Source organism: Myxine glutinosa, chromosome 9 (genome assembly GCF_964187855.1).
Source record: "Myxine glutinosa chromosome 9, kmMyxGlut1.1, whole genome shotgun sequence".
Classification (NCBI taxonomy): domain Eukaryota; kingdom Metazoa; phylum Chordata; class Myxini; order Myxiniformes; family Myxinidae; genus Myxine; species Myxine glutinosa.
Genome location: NC_136269.1, coordinates 120,272,850 through 120,285,729, shown reverse-complemented (window position 1 = coordinate 120,285,729; position 12,880 = coordinate 120,272,850). Strand labels below are relative to the sequence as shown.

The following is a 12,880-nucleotide window of genomic DNA, read 5'->3' as shown; positions in this document are numbered from 1 at the left end:
GTTCTGCAATATGTTCAGCCAGAACGGGATAGAAATCAACATGGTGGTGTGCAGAGTCGGCCGTCGTACTGCCGTCATGACATCACATCACCCCTGTCATGTGACCATATCCTCAGCTCTGCTGGTGTTTGAGGGGACACGCCTTCATCACCTCCCATCTGGACTACTGCAACAGCCTCCTCTTTGGTTCACCCTCAATAATCATCAATAAACTCAAATACATTCAGAACTCCGCTGCCCGTCTACTCACCCATTCCCGGACCCGTGACCACATCACCCCCCGTCCTTTACAAGCTTCACTGGCTCCCCATCCCCCAGAGAATCTAGTACAAAATCCTCCTCTTGACCTACAAAGCCCTCCATAACCTGGCCCCATCCTACCTGACTGACCTCCTCTCCAGACACACTCCCACCCGCAACCTCCGCTCTGCTGGTACCAACCTCCTGACCCCCCCCCCCCCCCCCCCCCATGTGAACCAAATTCAGATACTGGGATGACGGGGCCTTCTCCATCGCTGCTCCCACCCTCTGGAACTCACTACCTCACACCATCAGAGACTCCTCCTCACTCACCACATTCAAAACATCACTCAAGACCGACCTGTTCAACACTGCATTCAACATTTAACCCCTGACTATCTCTTCTCCTTCTCCTTCCTTTTGCTTTGATTATTTAACTGTTGATTTTTGTCTTTTTGCACTTGTTTTTTTGTACTTTGTCAAAGCGTCTTTGGGCTTCTTGAAAAGCGCTATATAAAATAAATGTATTATTATTATTATTATTATACATACATACGGACAGACAAACACTGTTCTGGACAGCTTTGCCCTATGGGCTAAGCTGTAAAAAATTTTATTATTATACGTAAAGACAGGTTTGATTTTTCTTATTAGTGTTAAATCTTTAAGAGTTCATGGAAATCCCTCAAGTCCTTTTGGCTTCGTATTACAACTATTTATTTATTTTATCTCGATTAATAAATTTCCTATTGTACTCGTACTATTGTACCCACCTGCACATACATATGGATGTTTGTTTTCCTGTTCGGTATGTCCAGGCTTTGCAGTGCTGCGGAGTTGCTGTAATGCAGTTGAAGGTTGAGGATGATTGTCTTTTTTATGGGCCGTCCAGAGATTTAAAATTTCACACAATACCCACTTGAGGGATGTTGTCATTGTTGTTTTTGTGTGACCTTTCGTATGCAGACAAAGTACGATTTCACATCGTGCAATGGTGTCCTGCTCGTGTGTCTTGTGGTTCTTTTCTTCTTCGGAATGCTCTGCATCATTATCCGGAACAGGATCATGAACATCGTTTACGGATCACTTGGGGCTTTGCTCTTCACTGTAGTAAGTGATTAATTTTCACGCTTCTTGTTATTCGTGCACTGTTATTTGGGTGTTTGTCTGGGTGAGTTTTTGTTGATCGCTGAAATAATTTCCCCCCCCCCCCCTCTCCCCACCCCCCAGTTCTTGGCAGTAGACACACAACTACTCCTGGGAAAACATGAACTGTCTCTGAGCCCAGAGGAGTACGTGTTTGCAGCACTGAACCTCTACACAGACATCATCAACATCTTCATTTACATCCTCATGATCATAGGAAATGCTCGTAACAACTAATTGTATGTTGCGATAAAAGGTGTCTTCCCTGCAGCCGTAACTTGCGTGTAAAATTTCTGTTGTGCATTTAGTTTTAATATATCGTCATGTCTGACAATTCCACTTTGCAAGATAAAAAATTTAAAAAATAAAACCGTTTGTGGCACCATTGTTTGGAAATATTTTGTGGCACCATTTTGAAAACTAATCTTTCCTTTTCTCCAAAGGCCTCATCTCAGATCATCAATTTGGTTTCAGACCAGGTCACTCCTTCCTGGGAATTTGTGGCTGCATCCATCTTATCCATCCCCTGTGTCTTCCCCTCACCCCCATTCTTCCCCATATGCGTCATTTCTCATCTCTCTCTCTATTTTGTCCCTCAACGCTGCTATTAGTGTGTTTCCCTCAGCTCTCTTTTCTACTATTTATTTTCCGTGAGTTGGCTACATGATGGGATTGTTACACGGTGGACAAAGGTGCCATTTTCTTTTTCACCAAAGCACCACATGGGCTTAGACATTTTTAAAAAAGTGGCGATTGGATAACAGGAAGGGCCTATACTATGACGTCATCTTGTAATTACCTTTAAAAATACGGTAGTTTAATCTGTAATATGCTATGGTGAGATTTTAAATTACTAAGTTAATGTGTTTATCGTTAAGGAATTCATTGTTTATATCCAAATTTTCAATTAAACCAATCCGTTGTGTGTCCTGACATCATTATGGCAGCAACTCTTTATTGTCTTTCAAAAAAAAAGTTGTGTAATTTCAAACTTTAAATGCCATAAAGTGAGTTGTAAATTATTATCCCTGTTTTTGTGGCCAAGGATTTCAATGGTGATATCACTTTTTTTGTTCTTTGAAATAAAATACATGTTGTAATGATGTCATTACAATGTCATACCTAACAATTACCCTGTGCACGTGAAGTGAAGAGAGGTGAAGCAATTGGTTCATGTGTCTTACCACTTTATGTTCGTCGGTTCACAATTGAGGAAAAACTTATTTAAACTACATGGTATTCATGGAATACTTATCCTGCACCTTCAACTTGGTGCGCGCTAACTCTTCTGTTTTTTTGTTTTGTTTTTTTGGGGATCCAATATGGCTGCCCGACCACGTGAGTGATTACGTCATCAATTTACATTCTCTAATATAATTGTTGGGTAGATCACGTTCAATAAATATCAGACTAAGTGTTGTCCCTGTTGAATTATGACATCATTAACTCTTATTCCCCAGGTGGAGTTCTTTACAATGAGCCCCGTTTCAATTTTTTCCATGGAGCAGTTTTGCAGATAGAGGTGTAACGTTTTTCATTTTTTCCAAGATGGTGCCTGTACCATGTGATTTATGACGTCATAAATATTTAAATATTCTACAGGAGCCTTCTCTGGTAAAATTTCGTGTCATCGGACCAACGCTTGCCGAGAAAATGAATTTTAAAAATGCAGACACGTACACAACCGAATGCCTATCCCTCATTTTCGCTTCGTGAGCGCAGGGTTAATTAGAACAGCACTCGGTGGAGAGCATACCTCCGCCACCAGGTGGACAGTTTACGTTTTGTCTCCCGTTTTTGTGCCCATCTCTCAATGGTGAAGAATCACTCAAAATTCTCTGATCCGGATCTTCACCAAAATCTAATCATTTCGTACTTGTCACTTACAATCACACCACGCTCTGCCAAATTTCGTCTGAATCTGTCCACAACTTTTTGAGATATCTTGTTCACAGACAGACAGGGGTGAAAACATAACTTCCTTCCACTTTTGGTACCGAAGGTTAAAATGTTATTTTGAACATGGATAGGAAAACAAGTTTGTTCCTTTACCGATGTTGACTTTGCCCCAATCGCTCATGTACAGAGAGGAATGAGAATATTTTTTATTCTGTCTGTCTGGCAATCGAACAAAATAAAAAATCATTCCAAATAGGAACTTTACTGTTTTTATAAGGACGTTGTATGGGACACAAACAGGCACGAAGAATTAATGTTAGAATTTAAACGGCGAAACGCTTTCAGATTTTTAGCTCACCTGGAACGAACTTCAGGGGAGCTTATGCGATGGCACATTGTCCGTCCGTCCGTCCATCCGTAAACACTTGAAACTTCTTCTCTGAAACCGCTGATGGGATTGTGACCAAATTTGGCTCAAATTATTTTATTTTATTTTATTTTTATTTTTTTTGTGTACTGAATCGAGGCTCGTGAAAGAGCTAACATTTACTTCACAAACAAATCAACCAGACAAACAAAATACCCAAAAAGAGGGAGCGGAAGACAAGATGGGGAGAGAAGGGGAAGCACACAAACACAACATCCGAGAGCAGGGAGATGTGTGGAAGGGAGAGGGCCCGGGGGGAGGAGGCATGGGAAGGGGGGGGGGGGGGGGACGGAGAAGTATAAAACACAAGGACACCAAGGACTTCCTGGACAGAAGTTTGTATTTCAAAAAAGTGGAATTGGGGTGAAATTAGCGGGGGTAGAAAAGATCAAGGTTTTGGATGTGGGAAGATAAGAGATGGTGGTGAACAGCTGTTTTAAAGACTTGGAGGGTGGAGTGGGATTGAAGAGAGTGAGGGAGTTTGTTCCAGAGGTGGGAGAAAAGAGGAGTGAAGGTGAGCAGAGAGTCTTGATTTTGGCAGTTTAACCATAAGAGGGTTGCAGGCAGATCTTGTGCGACCTGTAGGAATATTTGCGGGACAGAGCCCAGAGAGAGCTGGGGGGGCAAGGCCAGAGAGGAGTCGGTAGAAGACGGAAAGACCCCCAACCTGCCTGCGGTGAGTGAGTGAGAGGCCCTTGGAGTTAGCTTCATCGCGGGAGATTCCAATGATTCTGAACGCTTTGGTTTCAACAGCGTGAAGCCGAGCTAGGTGTGAGGCAGGAGCACCAGCCCAGAGGGGAGAGCAGTATTCCATAGAGCTGCGGATGAAAGCCTTGTATGTGGTGAGGAGCTCAGGTGTGCCAAGGAAGGACTTCGCACGATGGAGGATGCCCAGTCGGCGACTGTCTTTGGAGGCCAGATTTGAAATGTGGTTTTCCCAGGAAAGATCATGGCAGATAGTGAGACCCAAAAGCTTGAGTGACAGAACTTCTTGGAGAGGATTATTCAGAAAGTGGATGGGAGGGTTGTCCAGTCGGTCTTTTCGGAGAGACATCGTAAGAGTGTGAGATTTGTCAGGATTGAAAGACATGTTCCACTTGTTTGCCCAGTCTGTGATTTTGTCCAGGTCTGCAGAGAGTGAGGAGGCTGCAGACTGCCGATCTGAGGGATGAAGAATGGAGCGACAGAGAGTAGAGTCGTCAGCAAAGAATTCGTATTTGTCGTGTTGTGACTAAAGTTTGTTCACGTCGTTAAAAAAAAAAATCGGGGTCTAAGGGGTTTTATCGGGGTTCAAAGTGGATCCGTCTTATACCTATCCTGCCTCCCCCCAGGCCCTCTGCCTCCCACACATCTCCCGATGTCCCTGCCCTCAAATGTTGTGTTTGTGTGCTTCCTCCCCTTCTCTCCCCATCTTGTCGACCGCTCCCATTTTTATATACTTTGTTTACTTGTTTGTTTGATTTGTTTGTTTGATAAATGTTAGCTCTTTCACGAGCCTCGACTCTGTATACAAAAAAAAAATCCAGGTTTGAGCCCCCAAAATAGGTATTTGCTTTCTTCTCTGAAACCACAAACACTCTCGATGAAATTTGACCACAATCTTCACCACCCGTGATGCACCAAGGTTTGTTCAAGGTATTAAAAAATCTGCCCCATTAGTGGTCTTCGGGGGATGGTTGCCCACCAAAATTGGTATTTGTTTTCTTCTAAGAAACTATACATACAATTCCAATGAAATTTGACCACAACGTTCGGTTTGTACCAACGTTTGTTTCCGGCATTTAAAAAAATCGGGGTCTAAGGCGGTCTATGGGGGGGGGGGGGCATATTCCCCCCCCCCCCCATCCCAAAGTAGGTATTTGCTCTTTTCTCTGAAACTACACACAATTTCAATGAAACTTCAACACAACCTTAATCACCCACAATATACCAATGTTTGTTGAAAGCCTTAGAAAAATTGGGGTCTGAGGATGTATATGGGGTGGGGTGTGGGGGTTGCCCCCCAAAATAGGTATTTTTTTTCTTTGTTTAAAGTCTTATGATTATGTTAGTATGATTCTACATGCTGCCCTGTGTTCTAGCATCCATTGATATTGGTTTAAAATACCTTTAGTCAGTGTAGTATACTGTTTATTGTACCAGGTGAGTGCCAGGGGTATTGGGGTATATTGCCCCTATGTGTTTTGTAATGATCTTTAAAATTATTAATTTATTTAAATTGAAGTATGTCCCTGAACACTGTGCGGTGTATCGTGCTCTATGAACTCGTCTAGTTTTTCAGTTCCATTAACTCGGTGACATTCATCATCAGACGTCTCCAAACATCCCGATCATCGTGAGCTGCTTCCCGAAGCTCGAGCAGAGACAGCTGGGGTTGCGACCTTTACCCCATCCATCCAGCACATGGATACAATGTCCGTGCTTTCCTGCAATCCCTGGTGCTCCTGCTTCTCCTATTTTTGCATTCCAGTCTCTCATAATAATCAAAACGTCTTTTTGGGCACCTGTTCTACCAGTTCCTACAACTTTCCATAAAACTCCTCCACATTTTCTTCATCTGCTGCAGAAGTCGGGACATACATATGAACGATGAAGGTGTTCACCGGATGTCCTGTCAACGTCAATGATATTCACCTATCATCGGCTGGGTTGTATCCCAGTATTGCCGCTGCTCTCGTATTCCAAATCGATGCCAACTCCATTTTTTTCTTGTTTCGTAACCAGAAAAGAACGCTTTGTAATCGTCAGATTGAAACTTCCCCAAACCAGATCTGCCATCAACAACCAGTCCGACTCATGAAAGCTCTTTGCTCTTCTCCAGTAGCCATGTGGGTCCTTTTAAATCGAGAGGACCCATCATCTGGCACCATAACGTATCTCTTAGAATTCTGATCATGATTGTTACATCCGCCACCAAAGGTGGATAGACGTTGTTTTCACCCCTGCCTGTCTGTCTGTGAACAAGATATATCAAAAAGTTGTGGACGGATTCGGACGAAATGTGGCAGAGAGGTAGTGTTTATGACGAGGACAAATCGATTCGATTTTGGTGAAGATCTGAATATGGATTCGGATATGAGAATTATTTAATTTTTAAGTGATTCTTTACCTTTGGGAGATCGGGCCAAAAACGATACATAGCAGGATATCTCAAAAAGTTGTGGACGGATTTGGACGAAACTTGGTGGACCGGTTGGGTGTCTGACAAGGACAAATCGATTCGATTTTGGTGAAGATCTGAATATGGATTCGGATATGAGAATTATTTAATTTTTTAAGTGATTCTTTACCTTTGGGAGATCGGGCTAAAACGATACATAGCGGGATATCTCAAAAAGTTATGGATGGATTTGGACGAAACTTGGTGGACCGGTTGGGTGTCTGACAAGGACAAATCGATTCGATTTTGGTGAAGATCTGAATATGGATTCGGATATGATAATTATTTAATTTTTTAAGTGATTCTTGACCTTTGGGAGATCGGGCTAAAACGATACATAGCAGGATATCTCAAAAAGTTGTGGACGACTTATGACAACTTGGTGGATGAGTTGGCTCGGTGACCTGAACAAGCCGATTAGATTTTGGTTCAGGTCCGAATCCAGATCCGGTCTATCATTGGGATACAAAACAGCTTGTTCAGCCTGGCGGAGGTGTGCGCTCTACCGAGTGCCGTTCTAGTTTTATTGGCATCCATTGCCTTCTTCCGCCATTGTCTTTACGAGATGAGTGATCCTAACCATTGTTCTCCATAAGACAATCCTCTGTCTGCCATCAAGGCCATGCGGACATTACTAGCAATATGTGCTTGCTGCCTGCACAGTCATCCACCATCTGCTCCCCATGGCTTCAGGTAACCCTGATCGTGAGGCAAAAATTGGGGTCGTACACCTTTCCCAAGGGTGGCCCCACGGGTTGCCACCTCTAAAAAGCATTGCCGCCTTCACCCCGTTAAAACAAAGCCAAATCACAAGCGTTTACATCGCAAAGAAACCTTTACACGTCGACGAGGGCAGGTTAAGGTGATTCTTTGGGCCTGTCACTTCACCGTCGCAGACAGGTCTATGGTCTCTCCGTCTTCTTCGCCTCCTTCTTGGTCTTGCACACTCTGCTCTTCCTATGCTTTGTCGCCCCGGTCTTCTGTAGGGCTCACGCGGTCCACCATCAACCCCATTCTCGTCAAACTACCCAAACCCAGGATCACTGCTCACCTCCACTCATTCGTTCCTCGCTTTTTCCCACCTTCAACATTCTCTTCGATTCCATTCTTCTCTCCAGGTCTTCAAGACAACTGTTAACCACCATTTCAGGTCGTCCCCTATCCAAACCCATGATCTTTTCTACCCTCGCTAACCCCTCCTCCCCTTACCCCAACCCAATTCCTCTTCCTTCCAAATGTCCAGTTTCCCCTTTTCTCCTGCTCCTCAATTCCACCCCACACCTATTGTTTGTCCTTGATGTCCTTGCTGTTAGTGTTTCCTCCCTCTCTGAAGCGCTTTGTCCCATGTTGTAGTCGAGTCCACCGAGTCCGAGGACTTGGAATTGGAAGTCTTATAATTTATCTGCGAATTAGACAATTATGCTACTGTTCAAGTTTTCCGAAATATGTTTAAATATGATATAGATCACGTCATCTATAATCTAAACAATTTCAATTAACTAATTATTTTAATTCTAATAATGAACTAATGTTTTTTAAAATTGTTTACAAGTACAACTATGTAAAGTATGTTGCTCTGTTTATTACCCTCGCCAGAAGTGAGAGTATTGCATTTGTCTGTCTGTCTGTCCGTTTGTCCGCACAGAACAAATACGATTTTCTCTGCAACCGTTGGTCCGATTGACAGGGAAATTTCAACATGGGTGAAACTCCCTCTGTAGAACATTTAAATAATTATGACGTCATAGGTCACGTGGTATGGGCGCCATCTTGGAAGAACTTCGCACCTCCATCTCTGAAACCGCTCCATGGAGAAAATGGAAACATGGCTCATTGTCAAGTACTCCCCATGGGGAATAAGATATGTTAATGATTATGTAATCAGTGCTTCATTATGACGTCATAATTCGACAAGTACAACGCTTGATCCGATCAGTATGAATTTTTTTTTTCTGCGATAGTTGGTCCGATTGACAAAAAATTTCACCATAGGAGTGCGTCCGCTTGTAGAATCTTAGTGATAATTATGACGTCATTGGTAAAGTGGTACGGTTGCCATCTTAGAAGAATTTCGCACCTCTCTCTGAAACCGCTCAATGGAAAAAATTGAAACATGGCTCATTGTCAAGTACTCCCCATGGGGAATAAGATAGGTTAATGATTATGTAATCAGTGCTTCATTATGACGTCATAATTCGACAAGTACAACGCTTGATCCGATCAGTATGAATTTTTTTTTTTCTGCGATAGTTGGTCCGATTGACAAAAAATTTCACCATTGGAGTGCGTCCGCTTGTAGAATCTTAGTGATAATTATGACGTCATTGGTAAAGTGGTACGGTTGCCATCTTAGAAGAACTTCGCACCTCTCTCTGAAACCGCTCAATGGAAAAAATTGAAACATGGGTGAAAAATTGTCAAACACTCCCCATGGGGAATAAGTGTTGTTAACTCATTGGTGCCTTAATTATGATGTCATAATTCGACGTGGACAACATTGGTTGAAGGGAAAAAAATTGGACATGGAAACCGCTCAATTACAAAAAATTGAAACTTGGCATTACATAGGTTGAAAATTATGATGTCATTGGTGAAATGGTATTCAAGCCATAATTGGTTGAATTGAAATCCTGAAAAATCAAACTTGATTTTCCAAAAAAAAAGAATTCACTGCTGGGGGGCGGAAAGATCACCAGGTGCCAAGTAAACAGGTGAGGGCTTTCTCGGTAGATTGGTGTCTTGCCGTCGTCGAGTGAATGGCTTTGCCTCGGCCTGAGCACCTGCGCGGATCTGAACTGAAAAGGTAACAGGGAACAAACTGTGTGGGAAGATTTGTTAAAGATAGGGGTAGGAGTTGTAGAATTATAAAACCTCTACAGGCCAGGAGTAGGCGAGTTATCGCAGGCATTCAAATTGCATTGCCCAAACTCCATTCTTTCATTTGAGCTAAATTGTTTTTACGGGTGATGCCGTGCACCCGTCAGCGGGGGGAGGGGGGAGGCAGATAAGGGACGCCCACCTGAAGACTAACGGGTTGCGAATAACGCAGCAGGGAAATTAAAATCAGACAAGCGCTACGTCTAGGTCCCCCTTCGGTGAAGTGATGTGAGTTGACAAAGTGGAAGACGCAAGGCGGCCATCTTGGATTTTGACGTGGCGACCCAATTTTCAATAGCGTTCTTCCTTGTGCCAAGATACACCCACACACCAGATTAGAAGTTGGTAGTTGGTTTATTTTTCAAGATATTCCGCTCACAAGGTTCAGACATACATGGCGGCGGCCATCTTGGATTTTGACGTGGGTTGCACCCACACACCAAATTAGAATTCGGTCCTTCGCTTACGTACGCACGCACACACGCACGGACGGGAAAACCATAGTCCGTCCCCCTTTCGCTCCGCAGTGCGACAGGGGACAAAAATGGGTAATGGACAAGGAAGACCAGGTAGCCTGGAGGGACCAGACATGGAGTCCATGTTTAAAAAACATGGGGAGAAAGCAGTGAGGGATGTGGAGCGCATGGACGCTGTCGTGAGAATGATGAAGAAGAAGGGCATTCGTATGTATGAAGCTTCGTACCTGCCGAATTATGGGCGAACGCTCGGTGCGCGAGAGGCAGTTTCTTACCTGCTGAATGAGTTATACTGAGAGCTCGGTGCGCGAGAGGCAGTTTCTTACCTGCTGAATGAGTTATACTGAGAGCTCGGTGCGCGAGAGGCAGTTTCTTAGCTGCTGAATGAGTTATACTGAGAGCTCGGTGCGAGAGAGGCAGTTTCTTACCTGCTGAATGAGTTATACTGAGAGCTCGGTGCGAGAGAGGCAGTTTCTTACCTGCTGAATGAGTTATACTGAGATGTGCGCTGGTTCTTCTTGGTAAGACGAGACTGGGATCGATGATTCATGTTTTAGGATGCTTGACCCGTTTATACACGCTTTATAATGTTTTCATTTGCTTTGTAGGACTAATGAGATTATTGCCTTTTTGTGTCGGATGCAAAGATCGATTTCAATGGAGCCTCGTATCTTGAAGTGAGGTCTTGATGCTTCTTCATTACAGACGCGGAAAAGCAAAAAGAGCACATTTGTGTTCCCAATGGCGGGAACGTTTAAGCGCGAATGCATTGAGAATTTACGTGAAGTGGGCGTGAAGTGCAACGAAAGGAGAAGAAAATGTCAACTAGATCTAAGGTACATGAGGAGCCATTCGGCCTATGGCCTGAGGAATGTTTCTGTCGAGAGGATCGATCTGTGAAGGCCAACTTCAGGGGAAGCCTTCAAATTGCGCAGGAAGGATAAGGGGAAGTGCAAAAGATGCTGCCGGCAGTACGACAGGTAGTTATAACAGGACTTCCCCAACAGGGAGTGGGACCTGGGGCGGGGGAGGCACTGGCACCAGGGCGGCTGGGAACCCGTACCGAACCCTGATTGCAGACCTGGGACAATTAGCGGGGCCAGCGGGAAGACGGTCCGAACCAGGAGCCCCGGCAGCAGCGGTACCGGCAATACCGGCCGCAGCAGCGGTACCGGCAATACGGGCCGCAGCACCGGTACCGGCAATACCGGCCGCAGCACCGGTACCGGCAATACCGGCCGCAGCACCGGTACCGGCAATACCGGCCGCAGCACCGGTACCGGCAATACCGGCCGCAGCACCGGTACCGGCAATACCGGCCGCAGCACCGGTACCGGCAATACCGGCCGCAGCACCGGTACCGGCAATACGGGCCGCAGCACCGGTACCGGCAATACGGGCCGCAGCACCGGTACCGGCAATACGGGCCGCAGCACCGGTACCGGCAATACCAGCCGCAGCACCGGTACCGGCAATACCAGCCGCAGCACCGGTGGCCGAAGTCTGGACCACGCCCCCTCCCGTCTGGACCACGCCCCCTCCCGTCTGCACCCCCCCCCCCCCACCCCCCTCCCCCCTGGTTAGTGGTTAGCCTTTTCCCCCACCAACCCATTTGGTAATCCATCCAGTATGTATCCCTCATTAATAGGGGTCCAGATGGGAATGGCAGACGTAAGATCTATGGAGGAACCCCCTCCTCTACGAACTATGCCAGCGCGCGAAATAGGGATGAGACCAGACCCAACCAAGGTGGGCACCCAGATCCCGCGTTTAGTGCGTGTACCATGGAAGGAAAGCGAGTTTACCGCTATGGAATAACTCTGAAGCCCCTGTTAAAGGAGCCGAACCAGGTTATAGTCAGGGGGAAAACATGCAAAATCCAACTAAACCCCTTCAAAAAACAAGTCATAGAGGTTTTTCTATTTTTGGCATCCTTGGGACCCCTAGTCAACATTTCTGGATGATAACATTAAATTTAGGCGGTGGCATTTTTTTTATTTGCGTATTTTCAAAATGGCTGCCACCCGCATCTAGCAAAAACAACCACTAGCACATCTCAGCAACTAATGGGTTGATTTTGTTGGTTTTACTATCAAATTATAGGTTTCCTAGGTTGCTGAATCGATTTGTGAGGTGACCGAAGCATTTCAAGGTCAAGGTCACTTGTACAAGGTCAATGTTTATGTCAATTTTGACCCCCAAACCAATAAAATGACATGGCCAGTTATTTTTAAATTTTGATTAACTCAATTGCTACTTAAGTTTATGTTTTAGGGTGTTGCGTTCATTTCCCACTTCACTGATGCAATTCATGGTCAAGGTCATAGTGTTGAGGTCAAGGTCATTTTATAACCTGGAAACAAAAAACGGCATCAATCAATGAATGGGTTTGTAATAATAATAATTTGTTTGTAATAATAATAATAATATGATTTCCGGAATGGTCCACAAGTCTCCAACTGATCTCCAGATTTCTCTTGGAGTGGCAATGGGGAGAAATAAAAGTCTTACAACTCTTCTCCATAAGTTTGGTGTGTGCTGTTCCTATGATGAGGTGACATTGTTTAAATACTCAGCAGCTGTTGCAGTGGCAGAAGAAATGGAGGAATTTAGGTTTAATGGAGACAGTTTGATCCACTGCTGTGCAGACAATTT

The 12,880-nt window shown here is 44.6% G+C and overlaps 1 protein-coding gene across 16 annotated transcripts in view; it reads left to right on the top strand.

Moving 5' to 3' along the window:
* LOC137435016 (protein lifeguard 1) overlaps positions 1–2,805 on the top strand; it is a 41,791-nt gene extending 38,986 nt beyond the window's left edge. For 11 of the 16 annotated variants that reach the window (XM_068128351.2, XM_078784831.1, XM_078784826.1 and 8 more), the window contains 2 exons: positions 1,207–1,350; positions 1,471–2,805. In XM_068128351.2, the coding sequence (XP_067984452.2) occupies positions 1,207–1,350; positions 1,471–1,623 (297 nt within the window). In that variant the 3' untranslated portion in view covers positions 1,624–2,805. The remainder of the gene's footprint in view (positions 1–1,206; positions 1,351–1,470) is intronic. The other 5 variants (XM_078784834.1, XM_078784828.1, XM_078784825.1 and 2 more) reach the window with 2 other exon arrangements.
* The last annotated feature ends 10,075 nt before the right edge of the window (positions 2,806–12,880 follow it).